A 22218-nucleotide genomic window follows, 5' to 3' on the forward strand; every position below is an offset into this window, starting at 1 on the left:
AATTTAAGCAGCGACTTTATATTATAAGTTTTCAATAGAGAAACTTGAGAAAATTGGCCAATGAACAGTCAAATAGAAACGACACAGTTCTTTTCAGATTATTACAAGTGACTTCTCCTAACCTAAGTTAAAAGAAGTCAAGAGCTCCAAAAGAATATTGTTATTGAATTACAAAATAAGACATGACGTATAACCCAAAGAAGAATCAGCAGTGCCATACAGGTAAACGCACCTTCGGTCGACATACGTTTGATTTCCCATGGTCCTTCGAAGACTCCAGTTTAATTCCAATTTATTAAAAGCACCGACAGACGAATTAACCCGTCATTTTTTCAAAGGGGCCGTCTAAAACGCTGGTTTTAAACTTGGAAGCCATACCACCACCTTTAACAAGGCGTTATTTGGACAAAGTCCTTATCAGGAAAAACAGGTAAATCTCTGTTTAGTGTTTACTATTTAGAATCCAATGTAGCCTAGGAAAATTGTAAATATGGGTTACTGAAATATTACACGACAATTTTATGCTGCCATAATATGCAAAATAGTTTTGGAGAGGTCAAAGTTGAATTTTGGCTTATTATGGGCTGTATATTTCTCTACAAGTGGACTATCTTTGTTTAGTAGTCGTATCTTTCGACTCCGTTATCAGGAATTTTCATGGTAATAAGCCCTTTGATTTATCGCGTTTTACAACCAACATGTCCGCCGCGCGCGCTATCTCTCGTCTGCGTCAGGGTAGTTACTATACAATCAGTGATAAAGTTTTATCATTCTATTTTTCGTATCTCTATTCTGCTCTTGAACCATTCGGAGAAAGTTTGCGGACAACTTAACATGTTCATTTGGAATTTGTTCTTTTGGACTTTTTGAACTTAAAATTTAAACTTTGATTAGTCTTTTAAATCAGGAAGTCACCTAAGACGACGTCTATAGATATTTTTTTCAAAGTCAGGATTTAAATTTCTGAAAATGTGTTTTCATTCCATGGCAAGGTAAGCAGTGAGTCGATAGAGTGGAACTCTGTCGGTTGGCTTTCAGTGTAGTGGCTTCAATTGTTCAATATACCGCGTCACTTAATAAATTACATTTTCACAATTTCGTCACGTGACCAATTTAAACGGTTTTTTAGTTTGGTAAATAGTTTTTCATTTTAACTCTTCGCTTCTGAAATTTTCCAATTCGAAGAATACATATATTTTGTAAGTAAAACAAGAAGTTTTCTGGGTTTGCTGACGTTAAACCTGCTTACATTAGTGTTCTAATTTTAACAGGTGCGCGAGTTCACATTGGCAGGTGACGACAAGGTTTACAGGTAGTCCACGGAATTGTGACTTTGAACCTTACGAGCTGAAACAACGCCTCCTACGGACTATATACAATTGTATATTATTTCCAATATGACTGAAGTTGACCAGGCATGGCAAAATAATTCGCCTGATAATTATTCTCAAGAAGGTCGAGAAACACCATGTCATGAGGATACTAATTCCGCAGTAGAGGAGCTTGAGAATTCCCGACCATGTGAAGATACGCCTCAAGATTTCAGCGATATCGGTTCAGAGTCCAACCCCGACATCAGGTCAAACTCTGAGTTGTACACTAATGGAGTAACGCCACTTTGTCAAGTGGTGATACAATCTGCCGAGGCTGTGGCTGAAACCGCACAAGCAGTAGAAAGCATAAGTCAGGATATTTCAGACGAGAATCGCGTCGAGGAAAATAATACTCTGATTCAGGACGGGGATGGCAATGTGACATATACAGGTTATAATATACAACCGGGCAGTACACTGACACAATTAACACCTGTGCCAGCATTTGAATCTGCCACGGGACATTTATTACCTAAGGAGGACGTAGAAGCATTTTTCAGTAATATGGACCACCCGGCTGCCACTTCGGTGACACTTACCACGCCCAATTACGCTGCCACTGGTAACGGTGAATTTACAACTCTGACAAACGCGCAGTCACTGTACCAAAACTTATTAACAACTCAGCATCAGATCGTTGATAACCAGGGAGCATACAACATGACAACTCTGTACTCTAACCCCAGGGCGCTAATGCATTACGGTGGTACCACGACAGGATGGCAGTTATCCGCTGCAGGGGATGCACTTTACAGTTCACCAGGATCCAGTCCTTCAGCAGGAAAGTACAACAGCTACGCCATCAGCGGGGACCCTGGTTCCCCTTCAAGCGGGAGAAGTGATTCTGTAGATATACCAAGACAGAATATGCAGTATACTAATTTCCTGACCCAAGACGGAGGCTATAACTTTACCATTCCAAACAACTACGGAGCACAAGGTAAGATTTTAAAATAATTTAGTTGTTGCTTATTTTCTTTTTATTTCGTTTGTTTGCTTTATTAAAAATATGTTTAATTTCTTCAACTTGCTTTAAGATACATCGCATATACACTTCGTGGTAAAAATGTAAACTGTATAAATCTCTGTATATCGTATACAGTAATGTAAGCTTCATAACGTGTTGTACATCCAAAAATGTATATTATTCTCTTTATAGGCAACATTAAATGCTTGTTTGATTTTTTAAATTAATTAAGGATTTATGTGATGCATTATGCTCCTAAATTAAATGTAGCTCAAATATTTATATAAAACATATATTTGTTGTGTCTTTGAATAAAAATATATGCATTATTTCATACATTATAAAAATTCCGAAATCAAAATCTAAATTTTTGATAAAATTAGAATTAACAAGCGGTACAATAATTAAAGGGAATTATATTTTTTGATATTATTTTATCAAAATTCCTCATTAGAAAATACTAGTTTATCTAGATAATAATTTTCGGTGTGAAGCCATTGTATAGTTGTTTGTGTGTGTACATCAGTTTGTTTATATAGCACTAAAAGATCAAGAGATAACACTTTAACTCCCACTAATCTGTTTAGACAGTAATTAAATTTTTACTAGAAATTATCTTTGAAAAAAGTATAAATATCTGGCTGTACACCACTGATTTCGTCAATTCGAGACGATATATATTCTCTTATATAAATTGTAAATCTTTTTGAACGAGATCAAGGCTCTTAAAGGTCGAGTTAAAAACGTTTTATGACTTATAACTCGTTATTTTTCACATGAATGTTCTATTTTATCCAAAAATTTGAGACAATAAATATTTACTTATAAAAATGAAAACCTTTTTTTACGAGATCAAGGCTCTCAAAGACGATTTATAACTTTAAAATTATAAATCGTTATCTTTCACATGAATGTTCTATTTTATCCAAAATTTGAGACAATAAATATTTCCTTACATAAATGAAAACCTTTTTGAACGAGCACAAGGCTCTCAAAAACGATTTATAACTTTAAAATTATAAATCGTGATATTTCTCATGAATGTTCTATTCCCCTTTCTGATTTTTCGTAGTTCCTTATTGAATTGGAATAAAACAGGAAAGAGTCTATAAGGAATACCATTATGCAATATATAATGATAAAACAGGTAATAATTTATAGAGAAAAAAAAAACAAACAAAAAACAATTTTTTATGCATAGATATTGTTCAGCATTTGGGGTTTTTTCTTTTCTTTTGTTTTCTTTTTAATTTGGTTTAAATAAACATCATATTAATCGCCACAAACTTCTAGATAAATAAACAGCCTTAAAATTATGAAAATACAAATGAACTTTGATAAAAAAAAAATCAAATTATCTATGAATCTAATCGAATTTATTACGTTCGGTGTCTCCATCAATAAACGTGCCACCCAATTTGTTTATTAATTATGACATCAGTTGGTAATTCAATTATCATGCATACGTCGATGACACGTGTGACAATTTGCATCCAATTAACAGACAAGGAAGTGTCAACATGGGAATCTGATATAATATATATTTCAGATTAAATTCTTGATCATTTAAAAATACAAAAACTAAACAGACCGATGGGTTCTTTATGAATATATGATACCAGATATAAAAAATACAAAAATGAGTAACTTCTCATCAACATTATTATATAGATCCAAATACATGTGTAAGAAGATGTTAATCTCAGTTATCTATATATAAGTGTGTGTCTCTCCTTTTAAATTGGGATAGAAAAGGATTCTTCTATATCAATAAGTCATATATTCGAAACTTTACGATCACGAGGGGAGTCATAAATTACTTTCTTTAATATATATATGTATTTTAATTCGCGCTAGACTTGATTTGTAATCGTTTATTTTGCTGCATGTATACGTACATGTAGCACAATAAATGGAATATTTGAATTCAATGGATTATGTAATATTTTTACTTAACGAATGTCATTAGTATAAAACTAAATTGTATTGTGATGTCTGCGTCTTCTTCTTTAAAAAAATAAAATTTGAAACTATAATTTTACAACAGAATAACACCCTCCAACGTGTACCAAATTGGGGACGTTTTCGCTCAGGAAAAATTATTGTGTTTGTCTTACACAAGTTTCGACCATAAATCTGGGTTTACGGCCCAATAATCAAATATTTGCGATTTCAAGTACATTTATTCGAGGACAGAAACTCGAAGCTTTTTATGGCTATATGTGCAGTAAAAGATTCAGTAATAAAAGACTAAATTAATCACTATATATTTTAGGTGTGTCGATCTGCAAAAGTGATAAAAGTACGTTCTGTGTTTATTCAAAAATAAGTGTATAGATTATTTGATTTTCTGGCCCGATTTTTTCTGATTTGCAGAATGTTTGGGTATAGATATGAGGACAAATTCAGTTCTAAATTTACGTATCAAATTGTTCAGACCTTATTTGTTCATCTTCCACTCTGGTAGCGAAATATAAATTAAATAATAATAAAAAGAAATGAATGAATGTATTAAAAAAATTTAAAAATGTCACCACAATACAAAACAAAAAGGACTTTCAACTGCCCAAACGTACTGTAGATTCTAGACAGTGCCGCTTTCAGAGAAATTTGTTGCATTTCTTTTTATTTTGTATCTGTTTTTTTTTTTTTTTTCGTAGAGAGTAGGAAATGTCCATGGGATTTACTTACGGAATTAACTATGTTTTTCAGTGACTATAAAGGACGAAATGACATTTTACCAAAGTCTTACAATTTAACGATAGTTATCAATAACGAAAGAAACGGGTATTTTTTATACATGTTGTACAAATTCCTCATGGATATTGCATGTACATGTATGTGTTCAAATGCTTAGTTCATAGTATATACGGCATACACATGGTCAAACATAGTGAAAATGCACACCATAGAGACAGAATCACCATTTAAACTGGTATTGAATGAATTGAGACGAAATGGTATTTTACTAAAATTTTATAAATTAAGGATACATATAAATTACGAAGAAACGAGTGTATGCTAACCATTTTTTGTGCAAGGGTTTCATCAAAATTTCATAAGGAAACTCAAGTGTTCAAATGCTTGTTTGCAAATTTAATATTGAGTAAACCAAATTTAGTATACATATACACAGAAGTTTGGTCTAATTCGGTCTATAAATTTCCTCAAAAATCAATTTACTTGAAACAAATGACATGTTTGGTCCTAGTTGCCTAGCAACAATCTTAGATCAAGAGTTGTTTTGTAAAATGTTTCATTGTGTTGAAGCTCGAGAACTTAACAACGAAACATTTTTAGGGATTAGGCTTTCCTTTCCCGCATTATATGAACGTAAACCTCAGTCCGAGGTTAGTAATAGTAACGACTACAGGGTCTAAATTTCTCATTAATTGATGTATATTGCATGCTCTGTTTGATTTTGTGGGGTTTTCAACTAGAGTCGACCCTGAATCTGTCATTCTGTCATGAATAATTGTTCATTACTTTAATGAGTAAGGCTGGAACCATTAAAAAAAGACAAGATCTAAGGTTAAGACTGCAATTTTTTTATGTGGTCATGAACTTTCTTTAGTGACTTTGAAATTACACGAATTTTGAAAATCTTTACATGATTCAGCTCCATAACTTCAAAGGAGAACGAATATTATCATGTTGCATTCCCCTGTTTCCCACTATTTGGAATCTTACGCGTTACACTCCCCGTTGTCAACTACCCCAAAGAATGAAGTGTGCTTGCTAAGGGCGTTTTAATTTTGTACAGTATTATTCATGAAATGAGGTATACATGTAACGTGTTCATTTGTAGTAATGATACAATTTTGTGAACAGTATTCTCTTCTTTCCTTTTTCGTTTTTCGTAACCACAACTTCTGAAACAAATATGTACAGGTACCACATATTTCATTTTTGTATATGTCTTCTTCCATGTGTGGGTTGTCAATACTTGTTTTTTCATGGAAAAATATAGAATTCAATTTAATTCCTGGTTAAAGGCCAAAGTTTCATAACTTTTGGATTTTTTTAACAGGTAAATGCACGTGGGTAAATGTAGGCATCCGGTGACTCCGATGTAATGTGTCTGGGCAATGGGTGTTTTTTTTTTTTGTTTATCTCTTCCAATTCCATAAAGAGTGTAATTTTCACAACATCAAACAAGGCCAGGGATCTTCATTAGAATCTTTTGGTGAAAACTTTCTGATTGACCTACTTTCAAGCATAATGTCTATGAAGGATGAGCTATTAGTAAAAAGTATGGTCAGTGCGCGTTAAAAGATCAAGAGGGCATTACGACAATGCCCAAATCAGATTCTTCAGTGAAATAAACACAGGTATGCTAGTGATACTGCCTTTGACGGTCATACCCCCTTTTTGAGTCGAGACATTATCAACGATTCAGGCAATACCACTGTCCCTTGGGCAGTCAATTTATCAGGACGAAGCCGTCTTCTGTAAGCAACTATTGCATATTCATTAGTAGAATAAGTACTTATGAATTTGTTTTCCACCTAACTCTATGATCTATATATATGTTCGAAATCTAACAAATTGCTAACAGTTGAGAGTATATTTGCAAATGCAAAGTCTACACATGTGAAAACCTATTCCCGTTTACAGCAAATTTCACAGGACTTCGAAGTTTCGAAGTCCAATACCCTTCCCATCATTCTTATATATATTCGTGTGAAAAGTCCAGGCGTCCAATTTTTTGTAAACATTTGAGTAAAGTTTATGTATTACAAAGTCCGTACATCAGATAATTTCTACATGTTATCAATTCTTATCTGAAGAATGGTTGACACAACACAACATATGCGACACAAAATATTGGACCTCATCGATTTTAATCTTAATATTTTATCTCTTAGATAAAGAAAATCAATGTGGAATTTTCTTGTTATCTTGTCGTGAGCAACGTAAACTTTTGTGCACTTCTTCAGACAATGGACGTCATTTAAGATTACGAAAATACTTGCTAAAATGCACCAGGCCTAAAATTCGAGCACCTGCTTTTAAGAATAGTTCTTTATCCCATATGTGATAAGACTATGGGGTATATGTTAATGATCTTATGGAAAAACAAAGACCCATAATCTCAATGATAGTCGATTTAAAAAAAAAATTGAAGGGCTCCCACGGTTTGAAACTTTGATTGTTAATGATGGGCCCTAAAATGGTATTTTCAGTTAGTAGTAAACTTTTTCGGAAATATAAACCTTTTCAATAAACAGAGTAAAATACTTTTTACATCTCTTATGTTTTTGTCAAAGGCGGTGTTTTGAGCTGTGTACTTTGAAACAAATGGTACAATGCATATTAGTCTTTTTCTGAAGAATTCTGTTCAGCTTGATTTATCTCTTAGAGCTATTTTTGGTGCATTGTAATGCAGAGTTATCTTTCTTTTGCTTCACAAGTTGACAAATGGAGGCAATTAAAATAAAAGTAAATATTATTTGTTTCTCATTAATGGTCAAAGAGTTTTAACAAAACTATGGGATAATTTGTTTCTTGTCATTTATGAAGATAGTAGGTAGTGCAAGGTGTTTGATATTAAAAGGGGATTGAGTTGATCCTTTTGTATATGTTTTATTTCAGCGGTATCTCAAAAATTGAAATTGGAAAGTGAGTTATTTCTGTTTATGACCATCAGTCTTAGCCACTTTATTTTATGTGCTTTTTGCAATTATTGAGTGAAGATTTTTGCCACAGTATTTCGAATCTTGTTTATTTTACATGTACACATGTATACATGCCCGTACTTGAACAGCAGGGGAAAGAGCAGAGACATTTGCTGATTCTCTATAGTTACAACGAATAATCTCTCCAAAATATATATATGTTAACTCACACATCATAAGTTCGTTATTTTACGGATGATTTTAGCATTTCCACTAGCTGCAATGGTTGAATATGTGAAATGACAAGCCACTCAACTTGGCACGTGCATCCCCGGGGGTGCACCAGTAGCTCTGGTTTGACCAGGTTGTCTGCTAATTGTGTGTAGTTTGAACACTGTAATGGGCGATAACCCCGGCACACCAGCTGGAGGAAATACCATTTTTTGTCTGTAATTTGATATTTTTCGGAAGTTTCTTGCAATACCCCTAGGCAGCCCCATTCAGAGATTAGCATGGCGAAGCTGAAGCTACTCTTTCTTTAACACAGAATTTCATCTCACTTTCAGAGGACCAAGGGACATATTTTGACATGGGTGAGGGTAGAGAGTGTGTAAACTGCGGGGCGGTGTCGACCCCTCTCTGGAGGAAGGATGGAACCGGACATTATCTGTGTAATGCATGCGGCCTTTATCATAAAATGAATGGATTAAATCGCCAACCAAATGGTAAACAGATACAATCACCAAGAAGGGTATGTATCAACGTGGCTATATAAAACTACATGTAGTTCCATTTAATTTGTTCTTTTGATTTTCTTCCACCCCTATTTAAAGATTCATGTTTGTTTATCACTTAGCTGTTGCATGTCAAGATTTCTTATCTATCTATATATATATATATTCAAATTGTTCAAATTCCTAACGTGTTTTTGAAATATCAAGCTTGAGACTCATCAATCACGTTAATTATTCACTAAGTAAAATCTGATTTGGTTTGAAATATGTGAGAACATAAGATGTCTGAAAGAACAAAGACATTGAACAATGAAATAACCCGTTTGATGATTTACTCTCTTCTACATTTGAAATATTTCGTCCAAAATCCAATTTTTTCCCCTGTTTTTCAATATAAGAATGTGTTTTTTGGACTCGCTTGTCTATAACATGAAAAGGTAAATATTTGAACTTTGCATTAATTTATGCAATTCTATTTATTCTGATTCATAATCTGACAAATAGCTCATAATCCGAAATGCAAACACATCACCATGGGATAAAACACTAAACTCCCGCATCGAACCCCTTTTTCACACATAATCGCTAATGGTCCATCTCCCATCCCATGGTGCTGGCAGCCAATTCATCGAACTTATCTGGTTATAAAATTCTTTCAACTTCTACACTATTTTCTTTTGACCATGAGAAAATTGAACCCCCAGGAGCCCCATGATTTATTCTGGTGAGGGGTGTTGGGTTTCACTCATGTAAACTTTTCATCATTATTTATTCATCGGCAGTGCAGGCCACACGTGTGTGCTTTGCATTAATAAGAACAAGTGTTCAGAAATTTCGTATTTTCAGGGAGTGTTTCCTTTCGTCCCTCATTGGAATTTCGTTGAGAGTTTGAGATTTTTAACCTGAGAATTTTCCGTAAAGATAACACGAAAAAGAAAGATTCTAGTTTTTTGGCTGATTTCGTCAAATTTGCTTTGGATACTTCACGGTGTTGATCAGTTTGGAAAAGAGCTAATATTGGAACCCTCTGGATTGACACTCATTATCAAATAGACTTTTATATAGCTGTCGTGGTTTTTAACAGTTTAGTCCACTTTTGAGAAACCAGAACGCTTTAATAAGTTAAGGAAGAAGCAGTGCAGTAATAAACCCAAAGCAGTCCTAACACAATGTTACAGTATTACCAGTATGGAAATTTCACCGACGATTTCTCCAATCTTTTCCAGGAACCTGTTGAAGAAGAAAAACCGAAGAAGTTTGACAAGAGTAATTATGGCGAAAAGGTATGTTAATTCGTTCACAGGTTTTACCCTTTTAGGATAAAGGTTATTTTTGTACAAGAGTAATTAATAGGACTTGAAAGTTAGCAATTTTTGCCTTCTAATAGAAGGGATTCTCAAGTGTTCCAATTCGTGTGAGTCCTAGGTCCGGGATCTTCAATTACTGACTCCAGGACTAATCAAACTTCTTTTAACTAATCCATGGACGTTCAATGCTAAACATTGAGCTGTATTTAGGACTTTTGGTTTTCCTCCAAATTTTAAAATGTATTGGACATTCGTCTTTCAATAGCAAATTTGAAGCCCTGACTTCTTTTTTTAACAGATTAATGTCTTTAACGTTTTTTCCCATAATACTCAGAGGAAGTACTGGTAACGTGAACCATTTTAAAAATATCTTTGTAAATATGAAAAACTTACATCCATTCACTGCTACGGAAATTTCAGAAGTAAACTTGCTCTTGTTTACATTTACGTCAAGTACTGCTGATGGAAACACCCAAAGTGATGCAGTACATTTCTATCTAATAAGTGACGTCTTTGTTAGGTTCCTCTCCTTAAACAACTTCTTACTCTGTACATGTTTTATGAACATGCGAATCTAATTAAAGAATCGATTGACTGTCCGTAAATTTTAATGCCTGTCATATATATGTGAATGATTTATTGTCCATAACTTTTAATGCCTGGTTGTCATTTATATGTGAGAAGGAATACAAATAATCTGTCGCCGCGTCTGTCCGTCCATCTGTCTTTGTTCTTGTTAAGGTTAGGTTACGCTACGGGTGTACCTGGTCCATGCTCCCAGTTTTTAGTTGAGTCCGAGTTACTCATTTACTTTTGTTAATTTGTCTGTATGATTTTAGTTACTTTATGTTCTTTGTTGTGTATGTCTGTTTTCCATGTCTGGTCTTTTTCCCAGGATTACATTCTTTTGATTACCGCTATAACCTTGGTTCCCTTGATTACTCTTTGCTTTCAAGCATTTTTAGGGAAAATGTGTTTTCACATCTTGAGCTATATGATTTATGGTCATATGTTTTTTTTAATTGATATGTTTTACTGTACTTCTGGATGAGTAGTGCCAAGCGAGGCAGTATTACTAAGTATCATATCTCAAGATTGATCTAGCTAGTACAACAGTGTACATGTATAAGGTCTAAGCATAGCCCATGCCATGTCAATCTCAAACTACTAACATTGGGTTCATGTAATTATCAGTTTCATGAGAGCTTTTGTATTGTACAAAATAAACTTAAATATCGTACTGAAGGATAGTATGTTATGCCTGTGTGAATGGCGCAAATTGTGAGCTTTTCTTTTGTACTCAGTACTTACAGACACACCTTTTCTCTGAATGCGCTTGTGTCACCAATGTAAGAGGGTAATACAAAATTAATTAATTCAGGGCGACAAACTTATGCATAGATTCAATTCGAATTCATACGGAATCCGTGACTTATCATATGCTAATTCGCATACGAAATCAAACTTTGGATATTGTATTTCTTTAAATGAGGCTGTATGACAAAAATCGTTTGTTTTTAGTAAGTGATTTATAATGATTTCTAATTTTAAATTTGGTGAGCCATTATCGTGTATTTTTTACGATGTTGGCAAATGTTTGTTTTGGTCTTCATAAATCAACAAAAATCCATATACGGAGCAGACACGGCTATTACCCGGAAGTGGTCAACACTTAAGATAAAAAGGACATAAAAGGGAACGTTAATCCTTTAAATGTATTTCATGCAAACATTTTAATCGACATATTATTGACTACACCTCTATTTCTTTATCGAGTAGTCTTCATCACTGTAAACCAAAAAAAAAAAAAAAAAATAAAATAAATAAATAAATAAATAAATAAAAATAAAATAAAAAAATGTTAAAACATAATCGTAGAAAAAGACCGTTGAAAAAAGTATCTGGTAGGTTCTTATGGATCAATGTTTTGAGATGAAGATTTATGGTTCGTCTGATGTGAGTTATTTCTGTTTTAATGAGGAATCCCATACTAAAAGAGTTAATCCAGGATTGTCGGTAATCCTTAAGATTTTACCTGTTGTTATCCTTAGTGAAGCACAAATCGGCAAGTTATAATTGAAACCTTTTGAAATGATAAGACGCAGTAGAAAAAAAAGTACATCTAAAAACCGTTTAACGATATAATGTATCATGACCACGCACGCACGCGACATATGTTTTGCTGAAGCATGAAAATGTATATATAAAACATATATATAAAACATACGCGTAGCATCGACAATCGTGCAATTATGACATGGAGGAAAATATGGCTTTTTTGTGTTCATATGTTTGCATGTTACCTTCCGTTTGTCAATGATTCAAGAAAATAGCGCGAGATTTTATTTTCTCTGATATAAAGATTTATAAAAAAATATTTTTCGACCGCAATCGTCATCTGATGTCCGGACAGTAAAATCAGTACGAGTACATGGATGCCACTCTAGACGTTCTTTGAAATGTATAGTTGTCCACAGTTTTAAATTGTCGTTGCTGTGTCGTATAAGTGCGATGTCTTGTAACACTTTCATTCTGAACCCTACGATGTGTCAAACATTTTCAATTTGGGCAGCATCAACTTAGCCCAGGGTAGCTGAATAAGGGGTTCACTGTTTTTATAAATCTCATACACAGAGAATATTGATAGTAAACCATACTCCAATTTATTTGAACACTGCACAACATTTTACATGTATTAATTCTTTTTTTATGTTTCCATCCGGCTTGTATCACTTTGTATTGCGCTAAAATTCTAACAATTAGGCTTCTGGAACATGGTTATGTTGCTACAAGATTGAAGTCATCACTACAGAAGTTTTATGGTCGTCATCATGAACTCTTGGATCGTTACGGTGTATCCATCTGCGCTATGAAAACTGACTTGTTCAACGTGTTATAGTTTCCTTTCCTCGTTTGTCTACCCCAGACTTGACTTTTTATGAGCAACTCGGCGGGTGTTTCTAGAAAAGCAGAGGACGCTTACCCTACCGGTGCACCTGGTCCATGTTCCCAGTTTTTTAGTGGAATCCGAGTTGCTTATTTGCTTTTGTTACTTTGTATGTATGATTTTAGTTACTTTATGTTCTTTGTTATGTATCTGTTTTCCATGTCTGGTCTTTGTCCCTGGATTACATTCTTTTTGATTACTTCTATAACCTTGGTTCTCTTGATTACTCTTTTGCTAACCAAGGGTATTTTTAATTATCAACTGATCAAAATATTGTATATATTCCCCTTTTTAACACCTCAAACAACGAATATGAAACTACAAGTGTTTCTTGAATCATATCGTACACGAAGAAGCAGTTTGATATGCATGTGACTTCACTATAAATTTGTTTATAGAGGAACAAACAGTTCTTGATTAGAGGGATACTTTAGTTAGCACTCGACACCTTTTTATTACCTCGATTATGGCGACATTTTGCTGTCTTCTCGACAGAATGTCTAATTGTTTCCATCTAATGTAATATTTTAACATTATTCATGTTTTACATGAGTAGTATAATATGATTAACATTTCATTTTAAATGTAGAATTGTGGTAACTTTTTTTCAGTTAGTTGACAATTTGATTATACATATTAATATCTAGCTGCAGCTGCTGTTACATCTATTTCATGGTCTTATCACGACCAAGGTACCACCCCTCTTAGTGATCTGGATAAAAGAAATAACTACTTTGCAACGTAGTCGTTCACCTTGATTAGAAATTCGCGAATTTTTAGCTGTTGTCAGACCTGTCTGCGATCCATTAGCCACTCTTCTCGCAAGGAATGAAATTATAGATAATGCATCATTGCCGTTATTGACTCTAAATACGTGATTTTTATATGGAAATGCACACAATTTAAATGAAATTCAGGATATATAGATACCGTTGAATGGAAAGTTGACCGTGAAGAAATCAGAAGAAGAAGAAGAAGAAGAAAGCATTTTTTAAATCAAGTAAACGTAATAGAAAAGTTGAAACATTTAATGATGTCTAAATGTTTTGGTCTTGTATTGCCTGTCTTTTTTTTGAATGTGTGATATTTTTTGTCAATTAGGAACGAGAACCGTGTGATTTGTAAACTTTTACTTTGCCTCATCTTTTCGGGATATTGTTTTTCTTTATTCATTATTCGAATATTAAACATTCGATATAAATTGACAAAGTGCACAAGTGTTTTGATTTTTGTACAAATTACTAAAACAGCTACCGGTTAATTTACGGGATTAGCTTTAGCAATTCTGTTGTTTTTTCATGAGATGTTTTGTAACCAATTCAGTCGTACTTCACGTACATCTTAAGTTATTTATTCAGAAACTGAGGGTTTTCTGATATCTCCTGCCTTATACTTAGGAACACGGCTACTCAATTTCCATTCGACAATAAATTTTTATGAATCATTCAGGAATGAAAATGAGATGTAGATCTCACTTCATAAAACACTAGTATCTTTAATTCGCAGGGGGTGGCAATGAATACAGTCTTGTGCGAAAATATTATGTCGATTTTACGCATGAAGATAAATTAAAAGCTATATTTAGTGACACGCTCGTGCAATAAGTCATAAAACAAAAATTCTCATTAAATTGAATAAAAAAAACACTATTCCATAGATTATTCGCCTTCTGTTTTGAGTTTTAGAAGAACTTATACATATTGTCGATTTTTCACTCAATGGCATGAAAACAATTCTAAAAATAACCACCGTCTGATTTTAGATATTTTCTACCAATCTTTTTTTTCTTTCCAAGCAACTGCCTTTAATCAGATTTTCCACAATGTATATGAAGCTAGGAGGTTTTAATCGGTCTATTTTTCAAAGAGAGTTTATCAACGTAAATCGCTAGCTCACTAAAGTGTGGATTTCTGATATGTGAAACATTTGGTTGGCGCGGTTCACTTAAGATCGGCAAAATAAACAAGCTCTAAAGTAAACAGGACTTGTTTTGTTTATAATGTCTAACTAAACATCGTTTGTTAATAGTACTACACGATTGAGCAGTCTAAATGATTGGATTTCTGCATTAAAGTTATCAAAGAAGATGTTATAATAATATCGGCGTTAATTAGTAAAAATATCGTCAGAATACCATGAAAGCTTTGAAATGTTTTCGTTTAACTTGTTAAACATTTGGCCGGACTAAAAGGCTTAATACATGTTACGAATGATGACGTAATTCAGCATCTCTTTCTAAAGAAGATGTACATATTTTCTTTCAGTCCGTCTGCCCTTTTTTGTGTGTTCACGGCAAAAAAACGGGAGGATAATCTGTTTGCAACCATAAGAAAACATTTTGAACACAAGTGGCGTTTTAATCACTGCAAAAAATATGTATTCATGTTTGGAGGTTAACTAATAACTATAGCTCCTGCTACTAACTATGAAGGTTTCCATATTTCAAAAATTTCAAAATAATTACTTTTTAACTACATCCACCTTGCCAATGAACTTGTCGCCACCTTAAAGCCGTTCCAATTAACTCCCTGTTCTGGCTAATTGGCAATTCTGTCTTAATGACTAGTGGGTCTGCATCTTGTCAGAAAAATACCAATTAACAAGAAATTTCAGTGTTTACCGGGTCAGGACCAACTTCCCGTCACATTAATTTAAATTTCAGAACAAAAAGTATGCACAAGGTATTAAAGATATATAGCATGTTGTGAGGTCGCATTTCTTGAAACCATCCCACTCATTCTTTAATATTATTACATTAGTTTTCACACACCCGTTTTTACAAGAACCTTTTTAAAAGTCGTAAGATAGGAGTACACGAGAAATTTATCGGCTACTTATTCATGGTTTTGTTCTTTCTTGTATTTAGTTCATTTCAGTGCTGGTTCAAAGGGATTTGGGGAGGGAGGGGTCCGGAGGCTCGAGCCCTACTTTTGTTGGAAAATATTGTGAAAATTTGTGCAAAATCGAGAAAATGGGTAAAATGAGCAAATGATTGTTTGAACCACCGTTTTATTTTTCCATTTGACCGACACCCCTTCCCCCAACACCCTCCGGACCGTTGATGAACCTTGCCTTTTATAAATCATGTCTAAAGATTTCCCAAGGCACCAAAAAAAATGGGAACAATTGGGAGTAGGATATATCTATATTACAGTAGAATACTACGAAATTCAAAAACCAAACTAAAGAAAAAGGGAAAGAATGACAAACTTGATCAGCATCAAGACTAAATTGCTTTCTCTGACTTATTAAAGTCATCATGTCGACTAATTGAATCACGCAATCGAAATAAAAATAAAATCACTTTCAATTTATGATTTTGCATGTTAATCGCTATATCATAAAGCTCGTATTGCTAAGATTTGATTAAATTTTCAGCGTGAAGTATTATTTTATGGCCGATATTACGTACTTAATGTAAAATTCATTAAAAGCTTCATCTGCACTGTGCGAAACACGCTGTCAAAGGGTATGGCAGGATCAACAATGACATTGTAAAAGTAGGCGCTTGCTAAAAAATGTGAATGTTTACAAAAAATGGGTTGGATTACTTGGCCGAGTATATGAAGCTGTTGTTCGTTGATATATTTGTGTCCCGAATATTGCATTCCATCTGTTAACAAGAGTAGTTTTATGACAAAACAAAAAACAAAAAAAAAACTAATTTTGAAATATGTTTTTTTTTTCAGAAGAAGTTCAAAGTTGTTTCGTTTCTTTTCGGGTTTTCTTTTATTTGGCGAGTATTTATATAATAAAATCCGTATATTTGGGTTCGTTATTTTCTGATAATTTGCTAGAATAAACCGTGTTGTTGTTTACAAAGACAAATGAATGTCGGAAATATGTTTTTGTGTCCAACGATAAACATGCATTTCAGTCGCTTCGTAACATATTCTAAACCCGTTTCAGATCCGTTTCAAATAAATATAAGCCATATTTTATACATGGCTGTCAAAACATGCTGTTAAGGCTCTCCACGATTGTTTGTTCAACTAAAACAGGAAAGTCATGGATTATTGACGCATTTAATACATGTAATCATCCAACATTAGTTACTATAGCAACCAATATCAAATGGGATAAAACAAAGATCTTCAAATCCACGCCAAACTCCTATATATTATTCGGAGTGTACAGAACAACAGTGTGCATTAGTTTAGTTAAAATGTCTTATAACATGTAAACCCGTTTGAACTGAGGTGTGTAAGTGATTCGTGACTTTTACTTTACCCCTTGTGTCAGTCTGCACTAGATAAAAGTTGTCTAATTCTGAAGAATTACGAGTTTTACCTACTGCCCTATAAATCCAGTATGATGTTATTGAAGTAAAAAAAAGTTATTCATCATGGATGTTTTTTTAATCATCAAATGAGATTTGTGAATATTTTGACGTTTTGAAATAGAAAAGCACAATTAAAAACAAAACCAAATGGTTTTAGAATCGGGTATCAGTTTTGTCAAACTGATAATACCATCTTCCATAAACCTCCCAAATAAACTAGAAACCAGAAGCGGAAAGAGTCTAAAATATTCGGCTCTTTCTGGTTGTTACTGAAACTAACCTTTCAACAAATTCAATGATCTTTTTTTATTTGCAGGTGAACAATAGAAGTCGAATGGGCCTATCCTGTGCTAATTGCGGGACTACAACAACGACATTATGGCGGCGGAACAGCGAAGGAGAACCCGTATGTAATGCATGCGGACTCTACTACAAGCTTCACCAGGTATGATCAAGTGACTAAGTATCCTGACCTTTATACATGATTTTTACCTGCGTCAGTCTAGTCACCGACGGTGAAAGCACGTCAAACAGCCGTCCGTCCGTCAGGCTTAGTGATTCATACTTTATATCAAAACCAGAAATTAATTAAAATTAATTATTAAGGTAGTAGTGACCTTATTCGGTTCGACAGATGCTTTCGTTAAATTCACGTTTAAGAAGGTGTTGTGAGTGCTTGAATTAAATGGTTTTATTTGTATTAAAAATAAGTTGATTGATAAGCCGCAGTATGTACAGTATAGTAGATATTAGAAAACATATATACTGTTTCAATTGCTTTAAAAAACACAAACAAAAAAAAATAAAAAAAAAAATAAAAAAAAAAAAAAAAGAAAGAAAAACACACACACACACAAAACAAGCTACGTTCAAGATTTTAGCCATGGCAACAACTTTAAAAGATGTAGTGATGTAGTAATGACTAGGGTATGAGCATATCTTGCCCACTGATCGCCACAGAAAAGCAAAAAAATAAATAAATAAAACATAACAAGCGCTTGTTACAGTTTGTAGATAGTTTATGAATCATATTACGTGCACATTAACACGGAATAAAATCTTTATATATGAAAAAATTATTGTTTCAATCACATCATTATACCTTGTGAATGAGTCATAGTTTACTCGTACAGGAATGTTTATTTTGTAATTACAGGTTAATAGACCTATGTCCATGAAAAAAGATGGTATACAGACAAGAAAGAGGAAAGCCAAAGTCTCGTCTAAAGCGGCCACGCCCACCCGCGAGATCAACAACACACCCGACCATACCGTTATACCTACGTCATACATGCCGTCAATGCCATACACTACTCCCCACTCGTCATCTGCCGGTTTACTAGATCTTTCAGTGACCAGACCAGAAAATCCATCAGGTAAATTTTGTCATTCATTACAGGATACAGTGGACCTCTCCTTTTTGTTTAAAAAAAATGTTGTTTTGGTGCAAAATGTAGGCAAAAGTGAGGAAATGTTGGTTTTGAACCTACCCCTTTTATGAATTTCTGGATCGGACCCTGTTTATGTAAATTTTTTGTATCCACCTAGTCTCTTATGTAAACTTTGCCGTAATTCCCTTTAGGTTAAATAATTCATTACGCAAGAAGGGAGATAACTACGTTTTTCTCAAATTCATGTTTATCTGTATTTATTAAAGAACAAAGAAGGAAACACTCCATATGTTGGGGAAAGTATGTTTAAACTATAGCCATCTTGTCCAATTTATGCCTTCTAATATGGTGGCTGCACTATCGAATATCAAAACCAAGTATAGGTAATTACAAAACAGTTATAACTCACTTCAGATGGTCGTAACAACCTAGTCCCTATCTAAGCAACGCGTTGATATATTTTATACCCGAAAATCGTGTCTAAAGAAGTTAGATCTAAATCTGCCCTACCACACACGAAACAACTCATTATGAAAAAGTTCCACATTTTACTGTTTAAAGGTTCCTATATAATCGACTTTTATTTATATTATAAATTAATTCTTATGCTTTGTTTATTCCAGTTCCTGATATCAAGAACATAACGTCATACCCGAACCTTTATCAAAGTCACAGTTCAGTTTTAGCTGCCCTCAGCGCACCACCACCAGCATTGTTGCAAGTGGGAAGTCCCCCACCAGGCATGCTTCCTTCAATCCAGCATGTAACATCCGGTCACATGACTGAGCTCGACCGTTCCATGACCTTTCCACCGGAATTAGTCTTGAAGCAGGAACCTATGTTTGAACCTTCACCACCAAAAGCTGTTCCTGTTTCTGTTCCGGAATTAGAAGCCGAAAATGAGCTTAGAGCCACCAACGGAACGCCAACGGATAACTCCCCATCAGATATTACTCCGCTGAAGGCAGCGTCTATGGTGTCACAGAGTTAAATGGAGAGATAATGGGACATTGTGGCCACGGTGTGTATTTTTCAAACGACTGGCAGAGTAACATTTATGATTTATTATACTCAAGTTGTTGTTGAAATGGGGAAATGCATATCAAAAACATTGTCAAGCATTTAGTGTGTAAAAATGTAATTGATTTCTGTTGATCCTAAAAAGAGTTTTAACCAGCCATGTTAAACTAATTGATAAATCAATCCATCTATGGAAAAATCGAAATACTTTGAAATATCAACTGTACCAAAACCTCAAAGTTGCATAATATTTTGTACAATAGAATTAATAATTGTGTAGAATTTGCTCAAATCAGAATGGGTAATATTAGAGATAGTATTTGTTAACACTGTTCTGCTTCTAGTAACGAGAATTCCAAAATATTGCTACCTCTATTAATTGTATTACTATAAAACTTCAATGTTTACTAAAACATCAACCTTCCCTTTATTTTTATTTACGGAGATACTCACTGCATTCAGCCAAAAATGTTTAGGGACCAAACGAAAAAGGCAATTGAAAACGAACCTTGTTCAAAGAATAAATATGTTGATGAATCTTGGCAATTTTAACAAACTCGAATTTTAAATCGTTATAATAACAGCAATATGACCTTAAAGTTATGTATGTATTACATCCGGTTCATAAAAAAAAATAGGCAATAATCGATTTTTTTTATACCTTCCGCTTTGCGTAAGGTATGTAGTGATCACGGCGTCTGTCCATACTTCCGTTCGTTCTGCATTTTTTGTTACAGTTTTCTCTGCCACTATTTATCAAAGCCACTTGGTATTTTGCACGAAGCTTGATATAGGTATGCCAAATTGTGGTATTCGATTTCAGACTAAAGTGACATCAACTTCCTGGTTTGGGAGCGCGGAGTATCCTTTAGTGTGTTGTGGTCATACTTTATTCTTGTATTGCTATCCTGTCTATAATTGATCAGACAATCAACATTTTCTGAATTTTTCTCAGATTTTTATATTATACTTAGATACAATTATTTTATATTATTATAACAGGGTATTTAGATATATATTGTATATAGTATGATGTATATAATAATTTTATGTGTAGGACCAGGTGCTTTATGCTTTATAATTTAATGAATCATTTATAGGAACATACATGTATATAATTTTTTTTTGTAATTGTACAACGCCCTTAACAGAATTGCAACATATCATTAGGGCCACAAATAATGTCTGTTTTCTGCTACCCTACCTACTCTAAACATCTTTCACCATTTTGGTTCAAACACTGTAAAATTCTAGATGGCTACTCCTTTAACTCAATGTACAAAATGTATTTGAAAAATATACTATTTTCACTACCTATTTTTGTTGGTAGCAGGAAACAAGGCTGTTATTTTCCCCATTTTTTTTAACCGAAGCTACCGGTTCAGGCTTATCTGCTTTGTTTGTTTTTCAAATTCAGTATACTTCGTTGAGTATGAAATGTGATTGATTTCTTAGAATTCTTCAAAATATTTAGTGGCGAATCCAGAGATTTGGGTAAGGGGGGGGGCAACAAAATTTTGAAATATTAAACTTCAAATCCTGCATTCTGAAACTGTAAAATATAAGGGGAAACAATTTTCAACAATTTTTAAAAATGCAATTTTTTAAGGGGGCCTGGGCCCCCGGCCTCCTGGATCTGCCACTGATAGTCTTTAAACCGATTTTGTTTTCATAAGAAATTATAAATAAATAAATAAGCAGAAATCAAACAATAAATTAATACATTGTTTCCTCATTCATATGGTGCAGTCATGATTTATTCACGGATTTTTTAATCCTGATTTTACCTGCGTGTTTCTTTTTCTTACTGTATGTTTGCTTCCGGTTTCACTATTTTCCGCTTTTTATTGACTTTGTAACATAATTGAATGTGAATATTTTATTGAGATTTAGTCTTTTTTCATCGTCATTGCTTCTTCAAATCCAGATAGATATTGTAATCATTTTGCATAATTGAAAAGAAGGGTAAACGTTATTTTTAGTATTTTTATGCCATTTGACGAACATGCAAATGATGGGATATGAGAGAGGTTGGGGAGGAGTGTTTGTGAATCTAGTATCCCACATAAATAATGACAATCATTTTTATTAAAAATGTTAATGAGTATATTGCAGATTATTATCTGTGTAATAATAATAATGTATGTATTTGTCATAAGAGTGTTCATGTCATCTCTAAGAGACATTTGGTCACCCTCGAGGCTTTTACTCGGGTAATATCATTTCATGTTCAATCTTGCCTTAATTTAATTGTTGATAGGACCAATTTGTCTTGCCTTGTAGTTTGACAAATACATTCCAAACTAAACTTCTTGTTTGTTATTATATATGACTTAAAGTGTGGTGAACCCTCGAGGACGAACCCTGACATTTTATGAGGAGGTTGGAGGACTCTGATAAGTGCGAATGGGGGTAGTACTTTCGTTTCATGGAAAGGTAAAAATAACAACGATGCATACAGCACTGTTATAATTAAAACATTATAAATGAAACGTAATAATGGTATTGAAACATTTTCTTTCAGTGGGCTTAGCTTGTAAAACACCTATAAGGTGCATCCAGTTTTTAAAAAAGTCACA

General features: G+C 33.7%; 1 protein-coding gene across 3 annotated transcripts; it reads left to right on the forward strand.

Moving 5' to 3' along the window:
* Positions 1-293: 293 nt before the first annotated feature.
* Positions 294-21947, forward strand: LOC148598531 (uncharacterized). Of its 3 annotated transcripts, none has more exons than XM_088562443.1 (7): positions 294-430; positions 1272-2313; positions 8525-8709; positions 9919-9975; positions 17545-17673; positions 18385-18604; positions 19243-21947. In XM_088562443.1, exons 2-7 carry the CDS (start codon positions 1398-1400, stop codon positions 19608-19610), a joined length of 1875 nt encoding a protein of 624 aa, XP_088418569.1. In that variant the 5' UTR covers positions 294-430; positions 1272-1397; the 3' UTR covers positions 19611-21947. The 3 variants fall into 3 exon arrangements, with proteins under 3 accessions (XP_088418569.1, XP_088418568.1, XP_088418567.1); XM_088562442.1 differs by lacking the exon at positions 294-430 and adding an exon at positions 510-660; XM_088562441.1 differs by lacking the exon at positions 294-430 and adding an exon at positions 724-992.
* Positions 21948-22218: the final 271 nt, after the last annotated feature.

The sequence above is a fragment of the Perna viridis genome, chromosome 14, assembly GCF_037379345.1.
Source record: "Perna viridis isolate PV_CMFRI_1.1 ecotype Kerala chromosome 14, ASM3737934v1, whole genome shotgun sequence".
NCBI lineage: Eukaryota > Metazoa > Mollusca > Bivalvia > Mytilida > Mytilidae > Perna > Perna viridis.